At 36.5% G+C, this 24,562-nt stretch overlaps 1 protein-coding gene across 1 annotated transcript in view; it reads left to right on the forward strand.

Moving 5' to 3' along the window:
• The first annotated feature begins 254 nt into the window (after positions 1-254).
• Ptar1 (protein prenyltransferase alpha subunit repeat containing 1) overlaps positions 255-24,562 on the forward strand; it is a 30,975-nt gene continuing 6,667 nt past the window's right edge. Inside the window, exons 1-4 of the mRNA XM_013018400.1 lie at positions 255-441; positions 7,227-7,293; positions 15,638-15,742; positions 18,178-18,391. Coding sequence (XP_012873854.1) covers positions 255-441; positions 7,227-7,293; positions 15,638-15,742; positions 18,178-18,391 — 573 coding nt within the window. The remainder of the gene's footprint in view (positions 442-7,226; positions 7,294-15,637; positions 15,743-18,177; positions 18,392-24,562) is intronic.

The raw sequence follows: 24,562 nt of genomic DNA on the forward strand, positions 1-24,562 counted from the left end.
TGAAATTGCCATCCGAAGATAAGGTCTGTCATTTATGAATAAAGTGTAGTAAAGCATAGTGGTTTCCCAGTTCCCTTGCCATTACCAACAAACCTGTTTGTTTGGCTTATGTTCGTTTTTCATTTCTAACACTGCAGGAGGTAAGCTGAAATTCTCAGCCATGTTTTTTAGAAAGAGAAGTAGCGTGGATCTTTAAAAATACTCTGGAATTAGAGAAATTGTGACAAGGCCAGAATTATCTTCAAATCTTCTTTATGTTTTATATATTAAGAGATGAAATTGGCCTGATCCCATGTCCTGAAGCAAGATATAACCGGAGTCCCATAGTCCTGGTTGAAAATAAACTCGGTGTGGAGAGTTGGTGTGTCAAGTTCCTTTTACCCTACGTCCACAACAAGCTCCTTTTATACAGAACAAGAAAGCAGTGGCTGAACAAAGACGGTGAGTAACCACCTCCTCCTCCTCCTCAGCTTCCTCCTAGGACCATGGAAAAGAGTGGGAAGAGCCCTTGGGGTGCTGGCATTACTGGCTTCTGGTTTAGGCTGTTCTCCTCCCTTCCTGGGCAGCTGCTTAACCTCTGTGAAAGCGAGGAGTTTCTACCAGATCGTTAGTTTTCAAAATTTGCAACTACAGTATTATATAAAAAATGCCGCAGGCAGGATTCCAGGCCAGCGTCTGCAACCAGAGCGATTCTGATTCCACCTGTTAGTAATGTAGTGAGGCAATTTGCAAGACTTTATTTAAAGATCATGTCCTATGGCTTTCAACATATTTGAGTACCACTGAAGAATAAATTCCCTCTCAGCCTAAGTCACTGATCTCTGATCACATTTAACGTTCTGTGGGCAATAGCACTTGTTTATGTAGCAGTCCAGAGGAGATGCTGGAGGTGTGATTGAAGTAGTTACACTGTGAGCTCATCTGATGATTTATGAACATGCCAATTCTCTCTGAATCCCAATCAAACTCCCGTCTTCGGAATCTCTTTTCTATGCTGAAATGAAAAAAAGAAAACTAAAAAAAACAGCCCAACAATTCCTTTTTCTCTGAGTCAACTCTTTACGGCAGCTAATAATCTCTTATTAGTCCTGTGTTTCATTTTCACATGGGCTGTCAGTGGTAGGATGGAGACGGAATTACGATTCTGGACTTGTGACTGGGTCTTGTGTTTCTATACCCTACTTGTTTTATTCTCCCTCCACTCTCAAAGCTTTATATTCTTACAACTTTTTATTCCCTCTAAATGCAAATAGCTGGCAAGTTTCTCTCCGGCTTTTTTTTTTTCCCTCATCTTTTTTTTTTCTTAGTACTTCCCCAAATTAAGCCTTTATGTAGACAAATTATGTTTGTTCTTTACTGTCTTTCGGGGGGAGTGCTTACCTAAAATCGTGTCCTCCCTTGTTTTCATAAAGCTGCTTTCTTTTTCAACATACCTTCAGAAGTGCTTAGTATGCTGGTGGACTGATTTTTGAACAAGAACTTTGTTTCCTAGAGAATTTTAACTACTAGTTTGAGATCCATTACCAAGGGCCTCATCAGACCAGAAGCTGTTCTGAGTACTGTGGGGGTTAAAAGATGAGTGAAGTTTACAGTTGAGTGACAATGTCTTTGGGGGTAGGAAACATGAAGAAGAGTATTGCTGAAGGTACTACATACATACTGACTTCCTGAATACCTTAATACTGTCCTCAATAGCCTATCTTCCTAGATTGATAGCACCTTTTCTTATTTAGATCACTAAAACACCTGATTTGAAGAGGCAGTGAGAATATTTTCGGTGTGATTGTTTCACTTGTTTAGTCATCTGATACATGCATTTAAGTATAGAAGACTATACCTAAACGTGTCATAATGGCACGACCTTTTGCGGCTTGACCTTTAAGGTATTAGGTTTAAGTATAATCTAAAGTATAAAGGTATTTATCTTCTGCTAGACTATCTTTAATTGTTTTATCACCATGTCATATGTTTTAGAACATTGAGGTAGAAATTTAGACATATGAATTCATCAAATTAGTTTTTGCCAAATAAAGCTATATTTGTATTCAGATACACATAGATTTGAAATGGAGTAGTACATACAAAGGTGAAGGGAGGGTAGAATGATTATTTTGTAGAGAAGAAACAATAGGAATTTTTAAAGTCAAAACCTGTAATTGTTTCCCAACACTGGCTTTGCCCATTCATGTGTGCCAGCCCCACCCACCTTCTTCCAGAGACCCTCCAAGTCCTCCTCTCCATTTCTGTTTCTCGTGCTTCTAGGCACTGTATTTGAAGCTTTGCTCCCTCTCCTTATTCATACAGTTTAGTCTTGAAAACTCTAGGAAGACTCACAGAACCTCTCAATCCATAAGGTTGGAAAAAGCATAGTAATCTATAATATTTGGTGTTGTACTCTACTCACATTGTATACTATCAGTATTTCTGTCCAACCTTTTGATTTGATGGAAAAAGATATCTGAAAATGCTGGCTTAATATAATGCTATTGTGTCAAACTTATGAATGAAAGCAGTTAGAACACAGAGGTCAATCACGATAAAGAAAGGGAAAAAAAAGTCAAGATTTCTGAGAAAAAGAAGTTGTTTTATTCTAGATGTTAATGGTTGACACCTGTAATCCTAGCTACTCATGAGTCTGAGGATCATGCTACGAAGCCAGCCTGAGCAGAAAAGTCTATGAGACTCCATCTAAAAGAACTTATTGAATGAAAATGTTCTTCCTTTAAAATGTAGATAGTACTACAAGTGTAGTATTATAAGTGTAACCAGGTACTTGTAGCTCATACCTGTAATCCTAGTTTCCTACAGCCAAGAATAGGTAGCTGACAATTTAAAAAATAGTTCAGAATGTCAGTGTCTACATGTTTGATCATGCCAAAATCCTAATAATGTATTCTATAACTCAAGGTGACCTTTTTCTTTTAGAATAGAACTTAAACTTAGGGTCTTTTACATGTTCAGCTTGTTTTTCCCAGCTGGCACTCTGTTACTTGTACCAATTAAAGCCCTCATTTTTGTTGGTTGTTTTTGTTTTTTTGGGGTTCGGTTGTGGGGCCTGAACTCTGGGCCTCGGCACTGTCCCTCAGCTCTTCAGCTCAAGGCTAGCACTCTACCACAGCACCACTTCCGGCTTTTTTCTTTTTGCTTATGTGGTGCTGAGGAATCGAACCCAGGGCCTCATGCATGCAAGGCAAGCACTCTACCACTGAGCCACCTTCCCAGCCCGGTTATTTATTTTTTTTAAAAAAAAGGTCTTGTAGATTTTTCTGCCCATATTGGCCTCAAACCTTAATTTTTAGGATTATTGGTGTGAGCCACCAACACTTATCTTTTTTTTTTTTTAATTTCTTAACAAAGCTATAGCTTCTTAAGTGTTTCTAACACATGATGTTTATTTAGTAAGTCTGCTGTAGTAATGGCCTACTGCTGCTATGCTGAAGTTTCTCATGGAAATGAGTTTGCTTCCACTTAACAGGAGTAGAGAGGAGAGTTTTGTTAAAAGCATAAACAAGCCGGACACCAAGAGCTCTTGCTTGTAATCCTAGCTACTCAGGAGGCTGAATCAAGAGGATCTCAATTCAAAGCCAGCCCAGACAGAAGTCTGCAACACTGTCTCTGGTTAGCCAGCAAAATACTGGACTAGCTCAAGTGGTAGAGCACCAACCATGCGTAGGCAAACCAAGTAAGAATATGAAGCACTAAATTCAGCTCCAGAATTAGCAAGAAAAAAAAGTAAAGAAATTATCAGTTAATATAGAAAAGGAGAATCCAAGTGACATAAGTACCAGTTTACACAAGTAGTATAGCAGCTTTTTGAAAAATACATAAAAAAATTCCATAGCTCTCTCATCATGTACAAAGCTGCCCTCATTTTTGAGGTTTATACATTTAGACAGTTTCACTATAAGAAGAACCTCTTTGATTAAAGATGAAAATACTTCTTATTTGTTAATTAGCTGTAGTTTTAGTTGAACAATTTTTTAACAACTTATTTAACAATAACAGTTACAGAGTTCATAAGCAATGTAGATTAAGATAATAATGACTGGGTTGGGAATGTGGCTTAGTGGTCAAGTGTTTGCCTAGCATGCGTGAAGCCCTGGGTTCGATTCCTCAGTACCACATAAACAGAAAAGGCTGGAAGTGGTGCTGTGGCTTATGTGGTAGAGTGTTAGCCTTGAGCAAAAGAAGCTCAGTGATAGTACCCAGGCCCTGAGTTCAAACCCCAGGACTGGCAAAAAAATAAATAATAATGACTAGCATTGTAAAGATCAAAAGGTTTTTTGTGACTTTAGCTAAATATAACTATGCCACAGTATTGTGAAATGTATATATCTCATAATTGCAATAAAGAAATACTTGGGAAAAAGAATATAAAATAAACTTGGGAGAATGAAGAAAAAAAACAATTCCAGTGTGTCAGATAGCTATGGAGAAATGGAATAATCTCAAAACATTGTGAAGTTGTCATTGTCTTCATTTCACAGCTTAGGAGACACATTCAAAGAAGTTATGTTTTTAATAGTAAGTGGAAAAGCTGGGATTCAAACCCAAAGGGTGTGGCTCTGAAGCCTGTATTTTTATCACTGTTTGTACTGTAGTCTCACCTGGCATTTCTTTTGTGCAGAGATCCTCACTTACTCATCTTCACCCAGCTCAGTACCTTGTTTGTTGCAGAAGCTCACCAAATCTGCTGAGTAAATGAACAATCTGAAAATGCATTAGGGAGGACCTGCCTCCCTAATATATAGTCTACTTGAGTAAGAAGATAATATTTATTTAAGAAGCAAAGTTTTCAGGCTAGAAATATGGCTTAGTGGTAGAATGCAAGAAACCCTGGATTCAGTTCCTTAGCATCACATAAACAGAAAAAGCTGGAAGTGGCACTGTGGCTCAAGTGGTAGAGTGCTACCTTTGAGCAAAAGAAGCTTAGGGACAGTGCCCAGGCTCTGAGTTCAAGCCCCAGGACTGGCAGGAAGGAAGGAAGGAAAGAGAGAGAAGGAGAGAGGGAAGGAAGGAGAGAGAGGGAAGGAGGGAGGGAGGAAGGTACATACAAAAAAAGACAAAGGATTTCTTCTGTGTTAGATCAGAGAGCTAGCCTTTATGAAGATGTAAACCAAGTAAAAAACATTATTTTTTAAAAATTATTTTTTAAATATTTGAACATAGGAAGACATTTCTGGCAGAAAGACAAGGAAGCAGGTAAAACTGAAATATGTGTAGAGAAGAGAAGCAAGCAGCAGAGGGTATGTTTAGAGCACAGTGCAGTTTGATAGTAGCCAACACGTGAAGGAAGTAGTGGGAGGCAGGCTGATAAGAGATCTGGACTTGGTTTGAGAAGGCTTCATCTCCTAGTGTATTTTCCCAGCACTGCGTGCTGTCGTCACATTGTTGGCTTCATCTCCTAGTGTATTTTCCCAGCACTGCGTGTTGTAGTCACATTGTTGCTGCCATGATCTCTTTGAGAATGCACTGTATGTCATACTTTTCCATGGTTTGTGGTTTCTCTACTGACTTACTTACAATCTCCTAAGGGTATTCCAGTAGTAATTAGTTGCAGCTTCCTATTTCATAGGCTCCAAAGATGTGGTATATGCTTCTACTTCATAATTACTTCATTTTGCTTTATATAATTATTTGTATGTTGCTCCAATAGAGGGTAACCATATAAAGACCAAGATCAGGACTTGTATATAATTATGTTCTTTTAGTTCTGGGGGAATTTTAATATTTTAAAGTTTAATCTTTGCCGGTTGTATCAACATCAACTATCAAGTTGAAATATTTGTGGGATTCACTGAATAGTGGTAAAGAAGATAATATTGTTTTTCTTGTCAGATGTTAAATTACTGCTGAAAACTATTGAAATTAAGAGCATAAAGAGGTTAATTAGGTTGTTATTTGTAGACATACCGTGTTTATCATGTAATAATTTGTAATGTTGTAACTTGAATGCAGGTAAAAATGTATACTCATCCTGCTGTTTGTACTCAAGTTTGTAAAATTACAATATGCTTGATAGTCTTGAAATCATGAGCTCAAAATAAAAATGTTTCTCATTAAGAAGCTGTGAGAATGAAATAATTGATTTTGATATTAACTAGAATTTTTTAAAATCACTGTGATGTACTTACATTTGTTCTTAGTTTATGGTTTTTATCTTTTTCCTGTATCCTGAAAATACCTCCTTTACTTCTGTACACACACATTTCAGTTACATTATAACCATTTGTTGAAGGCAGTCAGATGTTAACGTAGTCACGTGGCAATTGGATGACTCTGAGCACATTCCCTAAACTTGTAATACAGATTTTCCTTGTCTATAAAGTGGGATAAGAATATCTTGGAACATGATCATGAAAACTCAAGAAGTGATGTGCACAAAGTGCACATCTGGTACACAAAAGTGCTACATGAGTTATACTATTGTCTTTATTACTTTATTTAATTGATAATATAATTTAGGATTATCAAATTTAGTATTAGGCTCCTAGAGTAATAATCCTAATTGTAGAATTATTTTCAGTTTCAGTAAAATTAAAAATATGTGCACGTTTTATAGATTTAGTTCTTTTATAGATACTCTTAGGGAGTTTATGTGACTATATAGGAATTTTATCAAGATTATGACAGATAAATAGTGACTATGAGTAGGGTATTTGTAGATGAACTATAAATAGAAAAAAATTACATAAATTAAATATGTAAGTTAAAACAAAGTACAGGTGTTTTTATCTGTCACATTGATTCTTTTTTAAATAGAATTATATCTAAGCATGGTGGCTCACATCTGTAATCCCAGGTAATCAAGAGATAAACATCAGGAGGATCTAGGTTCAAAGCCATCCCAGGCAAAACATTAGCCAGACCCCATCTTAAATCAGAAAGCTAGACATTGAAGGTACTATAAAAGTAGTGCCAAAATGTTGTAAAAGAATGACAAGATTATCCTTTATTGACATAACATTGTTTCATTATCTTTTAAAAGAATTATACTTACCATTTAAAGGAGTTATACTTACCAGAATAGAAGAAAGTCTTGAGGAACATCTTTGTGTCCCTAATAACTTCTAACAGGTTATCTGTGATTAAACTTAATAATATATGAGATACATATGATTGCAATGAGAGAGAGAGGGAAGAAAAGATGGAGAGAACCTTAGAACAAAGGGGTATCAGGGATGGAAGGACAGGACTGTTTTTAATATGAGTTCTCTTTATTTTAGAATTGATAGATGTCACGTGCACCCTGCTCCTTCTAAACCCAGACTTTACCACTGCATGGAACGTGAGGTACGTCATTTTCACCAGTGAAAAGATGAAATTTGTCCACAGTTCTGAAGACATATAAACCCTGTGAGTTGTTAGGTATTTGAAGAATGAAATATAAACCATCATGCTCGGCATCCTGCACTGAATTCTTTCACTCATTCTTTATAATACCTCTGTGACAGTTCTGATACATATGCTATGCTGCTTGTTGGATGTCTATGTCTATTTTCTCTTGCCTGAACTATAGATTTTACAGCAAGCTGCATACATTTTCCTTCCTTTTTTTAGAGCTATGGGCATTTGGCATAATTGACCTGGTTATGAGGCGATGGTTGGCATAGTTGAGAAGCACTACAGTTCAGTGGGAAGCGCGTAGCGTGAGGCGTGAGGACTCAAGGCTGTGAGCTTTGCATTTTAGCCAGTCACATTGTAACCCCTGTTGGCAAATCATCTGAAATCTATGATGCTCAGTATTTGGGGCAGGGATCATATTTTATAAATATATTGCATTCTCTAATTCTGTTTATTACAGCTTTTAAACCAAATATTTGATAAAGATCGAATGAAGATCCTTTCTTTAATTGAAGTTTTTCAGATATATGTGTAGTACATATGTGTATTTATGTATGTGAGTTTGAAGTTTAATATTGTGTATATGTGTCAATATAAATTTTAAATAATGAAATCCTATTGAACATTCTTAGTTAATTTAAATTTTCTATAGCCAAGAGCCACAGATTATAACTTTGTTTTTTAAAAAAAATCACTTAAATTGCACATTAACTTTTTTTGTATATTTTAAGTAAGGTCATATTTTGAGTTACTGTTTTGTAATACACACTGGATTTTCTATTTGTAATTTGTTTTCCTTTGCCAGCACTGGGATTTGAACTCTCGGCTTCACACGTGCTCTACTCACTTGCTTGGGTACTCTATTACTTGAGCCAGGCCTCCAGCCCAGAGTTTCTGCTGTGGAGAAAACAGAGGAGAAGAGTGTAGGAAGAGTAAAAAAAAAAAAGATGAAACTAGGGGTATTACAGTTTTAAATAAGGATTACTTGAGCAAAGACCAACATGAAGTTAGGAATTAATCCCTGTGAATTCTTCCAAGTAGAAGGAATGGCAAGAAGAAAAGCTGTCATGCTTAAAAAGTGTTTCTGGATATTCTGGGTCAGCAAGGAAGCCAGAGCAGCATAAATGATGGACAGTGTAATTGGCAATCTGGTCAGATTAATGGGCCACATCTAATAGAGTTTTTGAAGATCTCTATAAGCTGTTGTCTTTTATTCTAGGTACGGTAGGAAATCATTAAAGGTTTTCAAGCTGAGGAGGAACAGAATGTTAGGTTGTAAAATTCTTGTTCCTATAGGAATAGATTATTGGATTGTAGGGAGTCGTTGGAAAATTAGGAAGTAGTTTCAATAATTTGGGTAATAAATACTGGTTACTTGATGTACAACAGCAATGAAAAACTGGTGAGAAGTGTCAAGGTCTAGATAGACTTTAAAGCTATAGATGGTGAGCTGTATATAAAAGACAGAAGGGAGTTGAGCTTGATTCTGGTTTTTGCCCTGACTAGCTAGAAGAATAGAGTTGACATTTACTATAGGAGTTTGTTTAGCACAAAGGGTGAATTAATTTGAAATTCCAAGAGGAGATGTGGACCACATATCAATTTGGGATTTACCATAGCATATAAATGCTTTTGAAGCTGTGAAACTATTTCATCTCACTAATGTGTGCATTTAAATAGAGAAAAGAGCCAATCTAAAGACTTGAGAACTGCGACACTCCAGTATTTTAAGACTTGTGTAGTCCAGGCTGTAGCAGCTTGTGACAATTGAGCCCTTGAAATGTGAACGGTCTCAGTTGAGACAAGTTACAAGTGTAAACTACACAGTAGATTTTGGAGACTAAGTATCCCATAAAATAGTCAATTTGTAATTTTTAGATTGAATATTTGTTGTAATTATAACAACTTGGGGGTATATTGAATTAAAATGTGTTTATATTTTTAGTATACTTCACATTTATGAGTCACATATATCTACTAGAAATGCTGTTCTGTTGTTAGTAGGAGGAGAAAGAATAAGCAGAGGAGACTTTTAAGGAAGGTATTGTATGAGAACTTAGGATTGAGAACTTACCAAAGGAAGGACCATCTCTTTTCCCCCATTTCTCTAGTGTCTAACTCTAGTGCCTGGCTAGAAAATATGTAGAAAAATAAGTAGTTTGCCAAAACTGGGAACTGACATAAATTCAGTGAAAAAGGTAGTAAAGGTAATAAGTACTATTTCTAGTCATGTTCAAATTCCTGATGAGAAAAAAAAAAGGCAAATCCTTAGCCTGCACTTGTGGTTCATGCCTGTAATCTGTCACTCAAAAGACTGAAATGTGAAGGATTAAATTTAAAGCTAGCTCAACCAGAAAAGCCTCAGGGAACCCCTCTTAATTAATCACAATGCCAGAGGGGGTGTGCTCAAGTGGTAGAACAGCAATACATACGCGCATATGCGCATGCACACATGCACACACACACACACACACGCACAAACACGCACACACACATGCACACACACACACACACAGGCACATCTGTCTTATCTACCCATCCACCCACACATATAATCCATTATTCATTATAGATTTACAAGGAGATACACAGATACAAAGTTGAGTGTAGCAAAAGAACCTAGTCTTAAAACTATAGAACTTAGTCCTGTCTCATCAATTAACTAGCAGTGCACGTTAGGCAAAGCTTTTAATTTCTCAAACATGTTAGCTCCTTTACATATGAAATAGCCCTGTTGATTTAGGTGAATTCTTCTATGATTGTTGTGAAACTGACTGGTTTTTGTTTTATATATGGTTTGGTTCTCATGTGAAGGGAAATTGCTCCATAAATCTTCATAAAACTTCATTGATGTTTATAACCGTAGATCATTTGATCTTGAAAATTAGTCTAATAAGATGGTTAGTAAAGACATGCTAAATGAGTAGAAAGGGAACCTTGATTTTAGAAAGTTCCACTGAGGATCTATATTCTAGCAAATTTTTATTTGTATTGGTAAGATTAATTGACATACAAAGATATGTAACCAGGGATACATTTTTCAGCAAAACTCAACCAGGGTCTAATTGTGTAAGTCTCTGTTGCATATCAAATACTCAGCACTGATGTTTAATTATTGGTGTATTTCTTCTGCAGTTACCCCGGAAGGTATTGAGTGATTTTTTTTTTTTACTGTATTTTACAAGCTTCTGAAAACAGGTGTAATATAACTCTAACTCAATTTGTCACTCTTAGAGTTTTGGGGGAAAACATGGAGGCAAGTTTTTGAGCTCATCTCCTGGGATTCGAGTGAGTGAGTGAGTGATACATGTAGGTTAAAAATCACTCATAAAAATGACTACTTTGCTTTACATTGAATTTGTTCTGAAAGTTGGTGAATTACTTGATAACAGAGGCTGCTTCATAATGATGTTCTACTGTTTCATCAGTCTGTGAACTTAGAGTAAGCAAACACCAGTGAAGAAGTAGACTAGTTTGACATTCTACCCCATTAATTGAAGTCCTTTATGCATAGCCTATAATTTAAATTTATAACTCATTATTATGCAGAACTCATGTTTGACTCAGAAATTTTGATGTAGGACACCTTGAGCAACTTTGAGTTTCTGAAACTCTCCAGTTCACAGTTTTCTTGTCTATGAGTTTAGAATGTGTAGATTAAAAACAGTTGAAACCCAGTACTCATAACCTTAAATAGCCCATTGTAACATCAGGGTAGGAAATATACAAGATGGGCCTGGGACATCTTGTAGAGCCAGAATGTAAAGAAAGTGCTCACAAAATAATATGGAAGGGGTATGTTAAAGAGACAAGAGAGCCAGGAGCCAGTTCACACATGTAATTCTAGCTACTCAGAAGGCTGATGACTGAGGATCACGGTTCAAAATCATCTTGGGCATAAACGTCCATGAGACTCTTAACTCCAGTTCACTGCCACAAAAAGCCAGAAGTTGGGCGGTGGTTCAAGTGGTAGAGCACTAGCCTTGACTAATAAAGCTCCAGGATAGACAACTCTGAGTTCACACCCCAGAACCGGCACAAAAACAAAACAAAACACCTGATCAGTACTCAAAACTATCATGGCCATCAAAAACAATGTAATTATGAATGAGGAACATCTAAGACGACGTAACTATAATGTGGACTCTTGGGTGAGATCTTGGAATAGAAATAGGACACTTGGTAAAAGGTAGGAAATTCTAAGCATGGACTGCCATAAATGTGTCAAGATTATTAACACATCAGTTTTACAAGTACACCTAATAATCTTAGACATTCACAGCAGAGAAACTGGGTGCAGAGTAGGTGGGTGTTCTCTGTATTGTTCTTATCACTTTTCTACAAATCTAAAACTTGCAAAGTAAAATAAGATTTTTTTGGGAGATTGAATATTGGCAGCTTCATATCGCTCAACATAATACTCCTTACAGTAAATTAGATAGCAAATGTAATAAATCACTTTACAAAAGTGTTTAGTAGGTGTTTAGTAGGTATTAGTTTTTATGAATGTCTGTGTCATCTCAGACAGAATAACTGAAGATTGAATAAAGATGGTACTTACTGATTTAATTCAGTATGTGCTGAGTACTCGGATAACCTTGGTAGACTTAGTCTTGATAAAGGTACATATGTCTACTTGCCTCCTAAAGAAATCTTAGAGTGACAGCAGGAAAAAAATAAAACTAATAGCTACTAGTTTTGAGATGCAGGAAGAAAGCACTCCAGTCACCTTAGGAAACTGAAAATTCCCATGGGTGTTGTAGTACAAAAGTAGCTGGTTTCAGAAATAGCCACAGCCTTCCAGAGAAAGTGATGGGTTTTTCATTTATTTTATTTAGATGGTGAGTGAAAAATGTAGCAAAGATTTTAAAGGAGTATCATGCTGTTTGAAATATTTGCTCTAAGGAAGACCTTACTGCTTTTATATAATCCAACTTTTTCTTGCTTTAAAAAAAAACAACCTTATTTCCTTCTCTTACATTTTTATAAAAGGCTGTCCTCATTTAAGTAATTTCCTCCTACATGTAGCACCACACTTTTCCTGCCAGCCCTGCTTAATAATACTGGAATAATACCAGGGTCATATGTATTTGGTAATTTGGACTTTATTTCTTTCTGCTGTTGGCAGTATACCACTGAAGACTTAGCATAAAGTAAATAAGAAAGCGTATTCAGTTAAGGCTGAAATTAACGTTCCCTCAAATAAAACCACCTTGAGTTCTTAAAATGTTTATTTTGGGTCTGGGTGTGATGATACATGTCTGTAATCTCAGCTACACAAAGGCATAGATGGAGATCACAATTCAATTGTCAGCCTAGGAAAAGTTAGCTAGAGACCGTATCTCAAAAACAGTAATGTGGTGATTCACACCTGAAATCCCAGCAACCTGGAGAATTGTGGTTCAAGGCCAGCCCAGGCAACCCTAGATCCTATATTTTAAAAAAGGGCTGGCGTGTCTCAAAAGGTAGAGTGTCTAGCAAGTTTAAAGCCAAGTTCAGTCCCTAGTACAAGGGAAGAAGGGAGGGAGGGAGGGGAAGAAAAAACGAATCAGGAAGGAAGGGAGGGACAGAAAGAGGGAAGAAAATTCAATTTAGTTACCTGCCTTTTAAAATCATATGTTAGGTGAAATAATTTATAAATCGTTTATTTTCATGCTCATTAATGTTATTGAAACACTTCACATGACTCATATCACTGACTGTTGTCTTAGAACCTTTTTTAAAAAAGTTATCTAGGGGCTGGGAAGGTGGCTCAGTGGTAGAGCGCTTGCCTTGCATGCCTGAGGCCCTGGGTTCGATTCCTCAGCACCACATAAGCAAAAAGAAAAAAGCCGGAAGTGGCGCTGTGGCTCAAGTGGTAGAGCGCTAGCCTTGAGCTGAAGAGCTGAGGGACAGTGCCCAGGCCCAGAGTTCAGGCCCCACGACTGGACCCCCCCAAAAAAATAAAAAAGTTATCTAGTAGTTTTCCTGTTTTCATCATGCTATATCTAAGTTGTTTGAACTATGGCACTTCCTTATTTTTTTTATGAGGGATGGCACTTTTGAATCCAGCCAGGTTCCTATTAAATCTGTGAATTCATTATTTTTTTTGTTTTGTTTTGTTTTTGTGGTATTTCTAGGTTATATGATTGCTATAACTTAACTACATAAGTGAGTGGTTCTGCCACTAAGAAGGTTTGCTAAAGTTACATTACAATTCACGTTCCTTTCTTTCTGCATGCCCACATGCACAGTACCATTGAGGTTGTTTAAGGTTAAGGTATCTTCTCAAAATATTACTTTATTCAGAGTAACTAAGAGGACGCCATAATTTAAGAACCTTTATGTAAACTCAGTTATAAGATGGCTTCTTTTCTGAAGACCATTGTTCTAATTTTCCCGTATGTCTGGAGATAATAAATTAATTTCAGTAGTGTTTTCTAAACTCACCACAGTGCCTCTACCTCCAGCACTCAAGAGGCAGAAGCAGAAAGATCCAGAGCTTGAGGCCAGCCAGGGGTAGCTACATGCTTGAGATCTTGTCTCCACATTTGCCTCACCTTACTTGATAGATTTTTGTACGTATATGTTAACTAATTTCAAATGGAAAAGGTCTGACAAAGCAATCTGGAGCATTAAAAGAGAGAGAGAGAGAGAGAGAGAGAGAGAGAGAGAGAGAGTGTGTGTCTGTGTCTGGGGACATGAATTCATGGCCTGGGCACTGTCTCTGAGCTTTTGTGCTCAAGACTAGCACTTGAGCCGTAGCACCACTTCTTGTGTTTTGAGGGGAAGGAGGATGGTAGTTTGGAAATAAGAGTCTATGGATTTTTCTGAGATCCTCAGATCTCAGCCTACTAAGTAGCTAGGATTACAGGCATGAACCACCCTGCTGGGCTAAATATTTTTTAATGAAAAATAAGTTTAGTATGCATTAGAAGGAAAAGAGTCAATAAATTCCTTCATTAAAATGATTATAAGCTTAGGTAATTTTGTAAAATTACCTTAAAACAACTTTGAAATGAAAGTATTAATCAGTGTTTATCATTTTTATCTAAAAGGAAGTTAATTTTCATATTAAAAATTTAGAAATAGTATATTGCTGTTAGAAAGAAAATGTATTTTAGAAGTATAAGAGATTTTGTTGTATCAAAAAAATGTAAGAAAGCTATAATGATTTTGTTGGACTTAAATTTCTCTAAAGTAATCAAGGAAGATAAATATAACTACCATTTTTAAGTTTAACCAGATATAAGCAATTGATTTGATTTGATTAGAAAATAATATTGAGAATTGGGAACTTAATGATTATGGCCAAAAACTTAAATGAGAGACTATATTTACTAAAAATTCAGCAACATTCCTCATAATTGCATTAAAGCTTTGGTTGAGCTTGATTGACATTAAAACAGCAAAAAGCTTTTGGAAATACATCTGCATATGATATTACATCTGCATATGCTGTTGTAACATAGAGCAGTAGCATTTCACCTGGTAATGCCTCTTGGAAAAATTGTCCTAGGTCATAGCACAAGAGTTGAGAGAAACCTAAAGAAGTAAAAATCAGAGGGAAAAACATTCAATTATAACACAGTTGCTCTTAATGTGACACATGTAAGATGTACAGTTACACACTAAAATATGCATATGGGAACAGGCAGAAGGGACAACTGAAAAATAATTTTGTTAGGGTAGTAGTTTAACAAATGATAGTTTCTTCTTACATTTCAGTCATACTGTGTTTTGTCGTATACATATTTTTATCTGCTAAGGAACTAGACTATAAAAAGCCCTAGTTAGGAAGTAAAAGCAATTCTTTACTACTATTGAATCTGTCCTATAGATATTTCAGTCAGGTCATATAACCTTTGGATGTGAAGCCAGAAAACTTCTTTGCCTTTTCCCAAATAGTTACTAAAGTTCTGTTGTTGAAAGAGCTGCTTTCTAGAAGCTCAGTCATTAGTTTGTTCATTTGCTTTTTATTGTTTTGTTTTTATATAATGATAATTTGTTCTTGATTACTATATGTGCAATTTATGATGGTTTTATATACTACAGTAGATTGGGGATTTAATTTTTAAATTTTTTATTACCTTTATGTAGTTGTACAGAGGGGATTCAATTCATTCAACATGTCAGTTTATGAGTAGAGTGCATCTTGACCAGTGTCAACCCTTCCATTTTTAAAATTGCTTTTATTAATTTTATTATTTTAATTCTTGGAAATTCACTTCGCAGTGAGGTTATATTAAAAGCCATGCAGAATGATTGAATAGAAGGATAAGTAATGTTTTTATTTTATTTTTTTCTCTTGCAGGAAAGAGCTGATCCTCTCTGGCACTTTAAATCCAATTAAGGACTTATATCTGGGAAAACTGGCCTTAACTAAGTTTCCAAAGAGTCCAGAAACATGGATTCATAGGTGTGGTTAATGTATAAGATCATATATTCATTTATTTTTGTTTTATGCTGCTACTGGGGCTTGAACTCTGAACGTCACACTTAATTCAGCTTTTTTGACTCGTGGCTGGTACTCTACCACTTGAGCCATACATATTTCTGGCTTTTTGCTAGTTGTTTGTAGATTTGTCTGCCTTGACTGGCTCTAAACTATGATTCTCAGATCTCAGTCTCCTGAGTAGCTAGGATTTTAGATGTGAGCCCGTAATCACCCATCCAGGTGACTGGCTAAGATCTTTTTTTTAGTATTCATGATTTCTGGAGAAAGAAAACACAGCTTTTGACAGAGGGCTGCATGTTGGTTCATAGCATGTATTCTAAAGCCATGTGGCCTATGTTTTTGTCAAAAGACTATCGTTTGTTCCTTAAGTGCCTGAATCTGTTTCCTCACTTATTAAAACAAGAGTGATAATTATACCTATCTCATCATGTTAAGAGTTGGATGTGTATGAGATTATGCAGGTAAACACAATGCCTGGCATGTATTAATTAATCATTGTTGGCTGATACTGTTTTTTGTAATTTTAGACATTGCATTTAGATACTCATCTGTAATAAGCAAATTGAGTTTTTAAATGCATAAATGTAAGGTTCTGTTCCTGGTAAAGATGGTGGTCTGATGGTTGTGATCATTAAACTTAACTTTTAAAGGAGGCTAAGGGCTACTGAAGTGAATGGTTAAATCAGTTGAGTTAAAGCTATTAAGATCCTGCCAGGCATCAGTGGCTCATGTCTTAATCCTAGCTACTCAGGAGGCTGAGATCTGAGGATCATGGTTCAAAACCAGCCCAGGCAGGAAAGTCCATGAGACTCTTATCTCTAATGAACCACCAGAAAACCAGAAGTGGCACTTTGGCTCAAGTGGTAGAGCACTAGCCTTGAGCTGAAGAGTTGAGGGACAGTGCCCAGGCCCAGACTGACCGACCCAAAAAAGAAAAAAAAAGCTATTAAGATCATAAATATAAAGAGGGTTTTTAGGGTAATGACCTAAGACAGCAAGAAAGGGTTCTCAAAATTCTGATCTCTAGAAGTATTTTCCACTTGGACCCATGTAACTGCTGTTGTTTAACTGAAAAGGGATGCTGTGATCTTGCTGATTGGTATCAGTGGAGAACTCTCTGAAGAAGTCTATTCTCATTAAATCATTCACTTTTGCTTAATCTTGAGTCTTTTTAGAATTTTAGGTCAGCTCAAGAGTGTCTTGACTATACTCTTGCCTCTGGTTTGCACCAAGTCAGCTCCTACAAACCACATAAAAGAGTACTATTTTCTTCCTTACTAAAAATTGGAATAGCAGATGTTAGAGAACTGTGTGTGTGTGTGTGTGTGTGTGTGTGTGTGTGTGTGTGTGTGTGTGTGTGTTTTAGGTGTGTGGGTGGGTGTAGGTCAAAAGAAAACTATTACATATATATATATATATATATATGCATCCATTAATTATTGGCTTCTGCAATTTATTTTAAAAAAGCATTTCATTATTAAATAAAAACTCATAATTAAAAATGATGCTCAATTTTCTACCCCTTTGGAATCACAGTTTTTAGTTAAAAGAAAACATTCAGAGGAAAAAAAATTGTACTAACCAACAACATTAGTTAAGAGTTTTTAATGCTTTTCATTTATATGTGTGCTAACACAAATCTTAAATATACAGAAGGAAAAATTTTGAATAAAGACAATTTTGGCTTAATTATATTGTATTTGTAGATTTTATGATGTAGCATAAAATTCTGTTAATGAATGCTGTCAAAATACAGCTTATTGACAAGCACCAGCAGCTCACAGCTATAGTCCTAGCTACTCAGGAAGCTGAGATCTGAGGATTCAGGGTTCAAAGCCTGCCCCAGCAGCAAGGTCCATGAGACTTTCAGATGTGCAGGTGTTGCTCCAGTGGTTGAATGCCAGCCTTGAGCAAAAGTGCTAAGGGATCGCACCAGGCCCTGAGTTCAAGCCTCAGTACTGGCACCAAATTAATAGAAAAAGTTTCTTAATTATTTGTAAACGCACATAGGGCTAAGTGTATAACTCAAGCGCATCACCACCACCACCTCATATAGCACACAGACCATCCAGTTCCTTTATATTTTTTAGCAAAATGGAGCTTGGGAATTGTTGTTTTAGAACTGATGACATTTTCTTTTTGACAAATTCTAAAATTATAGAAAAGTTTCTATTTCCTAACTAGCCCCTATTCACAATACCTAATTTATCTTCAAAAACAATAAAACAGTAGACCCTCCTCACCTTCCCCCAAGCTAAATTTATAGATATTGTTCTTCACTGTATGTGAATGGAAACTAAGTCAAGAACAAAGAAAAGAAGAGTTTGGTTTTGTTTTTTTTCCTCTCTGAATGATGTTCCTTTTCTCCTCCTCTTTCCCACATGCTGCCTTGGCAGGCGATGGGTGCTACAACAACTGATTCAAGAAAGTTCCTTACCTTCCTTTGTGGCCAAAGGAAACTTGGGAACAATACCTGCAGAGAGGACTCAGCGACTCATACAAGAAGAGATGGAAGTGTGTGGCGAAGCAGCAGGGAGATACCCGAGCAACTATAATGCCTGGTCCCATCGCATCTGGGTTTTACAACACCTGGCCAAGCTAGACGTCAAGGTAGGACTGTGAATGGGTGTCTGGGGCTAAGCTGCCTGTCTGCCCTTCAAATCTTCTGGTATTAACTCACTCTCAGAAGAGCTTTAATGTAATAAAGGAAAGGAAATAGTGATCCACCAACCCAAGAGGATTATGACAACTGACACCTCCAAAGAAACTCTAGCAGTTGCAAAAAGTGCAGTTGCTTTAGAGCACTACTGGGTGTAATGCATTGGTAGTCCAACGCAGAGTAGATCTGTTAGGGCACTACTCGGTGTAATGCATTGGTAGTCCAACGCAGAGTAGATCTGTTAGGGCACTACTCGGTGTAATGCATTGGTAGTCCAACGCAGAGTAGATCTGTTAGAAAAACTGACCACAACTTACTTTGCCCCGAAGCAGGAAAAGTACCTTTTAGATTTAGAATGATTTCTTAGTAGTATCTGGATATGTAAACAGGAGCTGACTTAGGTGACCACCGTTCCAGGTTCCTTTCCCTACAATGGAGGTAAAGGGAAGCAGAGTCAGAAGATCAAACCTAGGTATTCCCACATTTGTAGTGTATCAATTATCTGGTGATTCCTAAGTCCCAGTTCAGTCCAAGACAATGAGAGTAGAATGTACTGGTGTTTGTTTAGTTTGTTTATTTGTTTTACCCATAGGTTCAGGGGCTTATTTGAATGCCTAGTTAGGTTAGCAACTCTCAGAACCTAGTATTTTCAGTTTAGAAATAAAGAGATGGAAATTTTCAGGGATTTTCATGGCCTAGAGTTAGTCATAATTGACCATTTACTATTCATTCATCAGAGTCAGAACCAGTATCCCTTGTGCTGCTTTCTATTTTTATTATGTTTCTTCATTTTCTTCTTCTCTCCTTATAGTATTATAATGTCCTAAGAATGTAGGGTACTCTTCCAAAAAGTTTCTCAGATTGGAACAATTCAGAAGGAGGTCAAGTTGAAGGTTGGAGTGCCCTAAGTGATGTTTTAAGACTCATGGGAAAGCAGTTTGTAATTTTAGGTTACAATCTACTTCATGTGTCTATCTTCTTGTCCCTTTGTTTTCCTCTTGAGGACAAATAAAGGTTTTACTTCCAAGACCTTTTACGGCAACAACTCTGAAAGAATATCCCTTTTTTTTCCAATTTATATAGCTGTCAGTTTCAGGTAAAGAGGCCACCTAATGGGATAGAAAAAGCAAATCTTAGAATCATATCAGCCTGAACTCAGAATTATGCCGCTATGTGGAAGGGTGGTTTTTAATCTTTTCCTTTTTAAAGTAAGGACTCCACTGTCTGTTTCAATGAATTATGGTAAGAAAGTACCAGGCACTTCATAAAGACTCGTTGACTTTCAGTCCCTCTCTGTGTTCTCCCATAGGTAAAATGAAACTGGCCATAAGTACTTTTCATTATTTATTCCCAGCTACTGCCATGTGTACTTGGGTGTGACCATAAAGACAAAGAGCTGCCCTTTCCAAACTAGAACTCTGGCTGAACAAGTCAATCGCAAAGCAGAATGATGCTGGAAGGGACTGAGGGAAACTTAGAGTACAGAGTTGAGATTCTAGGAACTACCTCTTTCTCCAGCCAGCACTCACTAGAAATAGCTGCCTGAGTCTGAAGGCATGGAGCACAAGTTATCTAGTGGGTTCAGGGTGGGGCTGTGGAGCTGGTCATCTCAGCTCCCCTACTTCCTAGTGGAGGTGAGCACCTTCAGGTAACTTGGAACTATGAAGAAAAGCCCAAGTGAGCTGAGAGCTCTTGCTATGATTTGGCCCTTTTAAGGAGCATTCCCATGAAGTCAGGAACAAGGAACCTGCCTGTAGGGCTGTGGTCACCACCACTGCAGCACAATGTATTTAAGTGCTAATGTATTGGTAAGAGTATAAAAATGAACATCATAAAAATGGTTAGAATCTGACTAGTGAGCAACATAACATTTATTAGCTTTTTAAAAGAAGGAAGAGGGTGAGCAATACCTCTAACAGTTCTGCTTCTAGGGATTCATCCTAAAGAAATACTGTATAATGACCAAGGCTCACTCTGTGGACATAGAGATGCAGTTAGTATCATGGATGTTTAGCCAATTTGTTGTGTAGCCTTTCTGACCTTTGGCTTCCTCACTGTAAAGCTAGAATGATAATTCCTGTCTCATCAAGTGATGTACATTGAATGTGTCCACATGAAGTGCTTCATAATCATTGAATACTTTATTAAATATAAAGGTTGATTACAAAAGTGTTTATAATGTACTAGAAAGACTTTTAACCTTTTAATGCTGAGGAATTACTAGATTACAAACTATCACAAATAAGAGTGTTTTGGTTTACTCTAAGTTGTAGTTTAGAAGATTTTTAAATAAAAATATTTACACTAAGCTGTAGAACCAAGTAAAGGGTAGAGCTCATAGAATATGAGAAAGCACTGTAAAGTTGGAAATAGCACCTGGAACAAAGCAAATATACAGTAGATACTTATGAAAGCAAATATATAGTAGATACGAAAACATATACAGTGGTGTTACAGATTTTTTTTTCGTTGTTGTTAACAAACTTTTTAAGTTGGGGAAAATGTTACAGAGTAAAGGACGGTTATTACTGCTGTGGAATAGCATCCTGAGATTATTTTTCCACTTTATGTTCCCTGGTGTTATTTGTATGTTTAAAGGAACATAAATTAATTTTACTTTGACAGTGTGAGGAATGAACTCAGAGCTTTGTGCTTGCAAAACAGGTGGAATAACTTTTTAAAACTTATTTATTGTAAAGGTGACGAGCAGGAGGGGTTGTTTATGGTTACCTAAGTAAGGTAATAAATACATTTCTTTTTGCACACTGTAACCCCCTCCCTCATTTTCTTCCACTTTCCCCTCCCCATTCCCTTCCCCTGCCAAGTTGTAAAGTTCATTTCTGACATAGTATTTAGTGAGTCTCATTGTTTCATTAGTTCTTCCTTTGTCCTGCTGTTTCTTTGATACCCTTTCCCTTCCACGGATCAGATAAGCTTATATACAAAACAAAAGGTACAGAAAAGTAAAAAAGAAATAATAATAACTGCAAACAGTACATAATAAAAACCTGTTATTTCCAATTCTTGGAGTTCATTTTGATATGCTTCATTATATATGGTCATATATACCTAGTGACTGAGCCATTGTGATTCTCTGCTGAGAATATCATAAACATATTCTAGTTATTACAAATGAGGGAAACCATGCAACCTATGGTTCTTTGGGCCTGGATTGCTTTGCTTAATATTTTTTTCCAGGTCTTTCCATTTCCTTATGAATGGGCAATGTTGTTCTTTCTGATGGAAGCATAGAATTCCATTGTGTGTATATACTATAGGAAGGAATAGGGGAAACTCTAGGATTCCTTGGCACAGGTCAAAATTTTCTCAATAAAGACCCAGAACAAATCACAACAAATCAAAGAAAGGTTGGATAAATGGGAGTGCATTAAACTACAGAGTTTCTTCATGGCAAAAGACACAGATAGAAAGACAAATTGAAAGCCCACCGAATGGGAGAAGATTTTTACTAGCCAAACAACAGACAAGGCATCATATCTAAAATATACTTACAGCCAAAAAATTAAACACCCAAAAACAAATCCTCAAAGAAACAACTGCCCCATTAGCAAGTGGGCTAAAGACTTAAAGAGAGGCTTCTCTGAAGAAGAAATAAGAATGGCCAATAGACACATGAAGAAATGTTCAACATCTCTGGCCATAAAAGAATACAAATCAAAACAACATTGAGATTCTACCTTACCCCAGTTAGAAAGGCCATTATCAAGAAATCTAATAATAACAGGTGCTGGTGGGGATGTGGCCAAAAGGGAACTGCTGCTGCTACACTGTTTGCAGGAGTGTAAACTTGTTTGACCACTCTGGAAAGCAGTCTGAGGTTCCTCAAAAGACTAAACATAGAGCTCCCTGTGACTCTGCAATCTCACTTCTGGGCATTTACCTAAATAACCACAAACAAGGCCATACTAAAGCTACCAGCACAACCATGTACATTGCAGCATTAGTTACCATAGCCAAGACATGGAATCAATCCAGATGCCCCTCAGTACATGAATGGATCAGGTGGTATATCTCTTCAGCCCCTTTTTGCCTTGGTTGTTTTCGAGGTAGGCTCTTACTTTATGCCCAGGCGGGCTGGGGCTGTGATCCTTCTTCCTATGCTTTCCTATGTTACTGGGGATAATAGATAATAGAAATTGTGCTTCCCCTGTAGCTGGGATAATAGGCACATGTCATCATGCTAAGCCATAGGTTGAGATGGAGTCTACACTTTATGCCTGGACCACAACATTCCCCTAATCTCTGTATCCCAAGTAGATTATAGACTTCAGCCATTATACCTAGCTTCCTCTAAGATCTTATTTATGAGGGTAGAGTGGAAAGGGCAGGTTACCAAGCAAAATTTATTGGTATTAGCCAACTAAAATTTGATATAACATGTTGCTTTAAAAAAACAAAAACATATGGGAGCATGTGCCAGTGGCAAATGCCTATAATCCTAAGTACTTGGGAGGCTGAGATGAAAAGTTCAAAGTTAATGGCTGTGCCTATCATTCTAGCTTTGTTATTACTGTAAATAGTCTGAGTGCAGCCAAGCCCCTGCACAACCAGTCAAACAGCTCAGGTGGCACAACACTTGCTTGGCATGTGTGAGTCCTTGAGTTCAGACCTTGAGTTCAAACTGGCACAAAAACAAACATGGGAACATTTTCCAGAAAAGATTCGCAAGCAACCAGTAAAGATAGCAAAGACATTGGATATCATCAGCCATTTAAGAAGTGGAAATCAAAACCACAGTGAGTAAAACACTTACCTCACACTAATTAGAATGGCTAAAATAATGACAAACATAGTGAAAATGTAAAATAGTGCAGTCAGCATGGAAAATATGTTAAGCATTTTCTCAAAAGACAAAATGGTAGAATTTACATACATATAAAACAAGGTAACTATAGGATCCTATAATGCTTAGAATCACCCAAAAGGACTGAAAACATGATCATAACAAATCTTGTATGCGAATGTTTGTGGTCAGTATGGTTAAAAATAGCCAAAAAATATAACAATCCAATTTTGTATTATCTGAGAAAAGGAGAACAAAACACAGTATATTATGGAATGTAATGTTGGCCATAAGAAGGCAATAAAAATAAGGATACATCTTGGAGCATGGACGAACATTAAAACATTGAACTATTGAAAGTGAGCAGATTCGAAAGATCATTTATTTATTTGGTATATGCAGAATAGACACAGCATATTATTGAAAGCCAGAGGCTTGGAAGAGGGAATGAGAATTGACTCTTCATAGGAATGGATTATTTTTGAGGTAGCTGAAAATGCTTGAAATATATTAGCAATGATGGCAATATAACCATAAATCTATTAATGATGTATTATCTTTCAACTTCAGAAATTGATTTTAGAGTTTATTAGAAATAAGAAAGCTGCAAAAAGTGGCTAAGAAATTGTTGGGGGGGAAAGAACACTGTATTATTAGATATTTGAGTATATTACAGTACTGTTTCATTCAGTAATTTAAAAAAAATATGTAAGGTTAGAAACAAATCCCAGTGTATAATAGGTGTAGATGTGGCATTTCACATAATTAAAGAAGAAATACTTTATTCAATTTGTAAAATGGACTTTTTAGAAAATACTTAACATAAGAGTTTTAATTTCCTATGTACACTGAATTATAAGAGAATTAAAAATCTGTGAGAAGAACATAGGGATCTGAGGACATGCCAAGTGAAATAAGCAAACTTATATGATCTCACGTCGATGTGGAATCTAAAAACACTGAACTCCTAGAAGCAAATAGTACAGTGGTGCGTGGCTGAGTTGGGCTAGGGTGAGGAATGGGAAATTGCTGGCTAAAAAAGTTGTAAAGATCAATTGTACAGCACAATGACAAGAATTCAAATATTGTTTCTTAAAATTTGCTGAGTTGATCATCAATGTTTTTATCATAAAAAGGAAAACACTGTGTGAAGTGATGGATGTTAATTAGCTTATGTTATTTACTTCACAGTGTACACATAAGAACATTTCTTGTATATCAAAAGTATTTAAAACTTGTCAACTATGCAAGTAAACCTGGAAAAATGCAAATAGAAAGTTGATTGCTATAGTATATTGATAAAAATATTTAAAGTGTA

Source organism: Dipodomys ordii, unplaced genomic scaffold, assembly GCF_000151885.1.
Source record: "Dipodomys ordii isolate 6190 unplaced genomic scaffold, Dord_2.0 Scaffold40, whole genome shotgun sequence".
Classification (NCBI taxonomy): Eukaryota; Metazoa; Chordata; class Mammalia; order Rodentia; family Heteromyidae; genus Dipodomys; species Dipodomys ordii.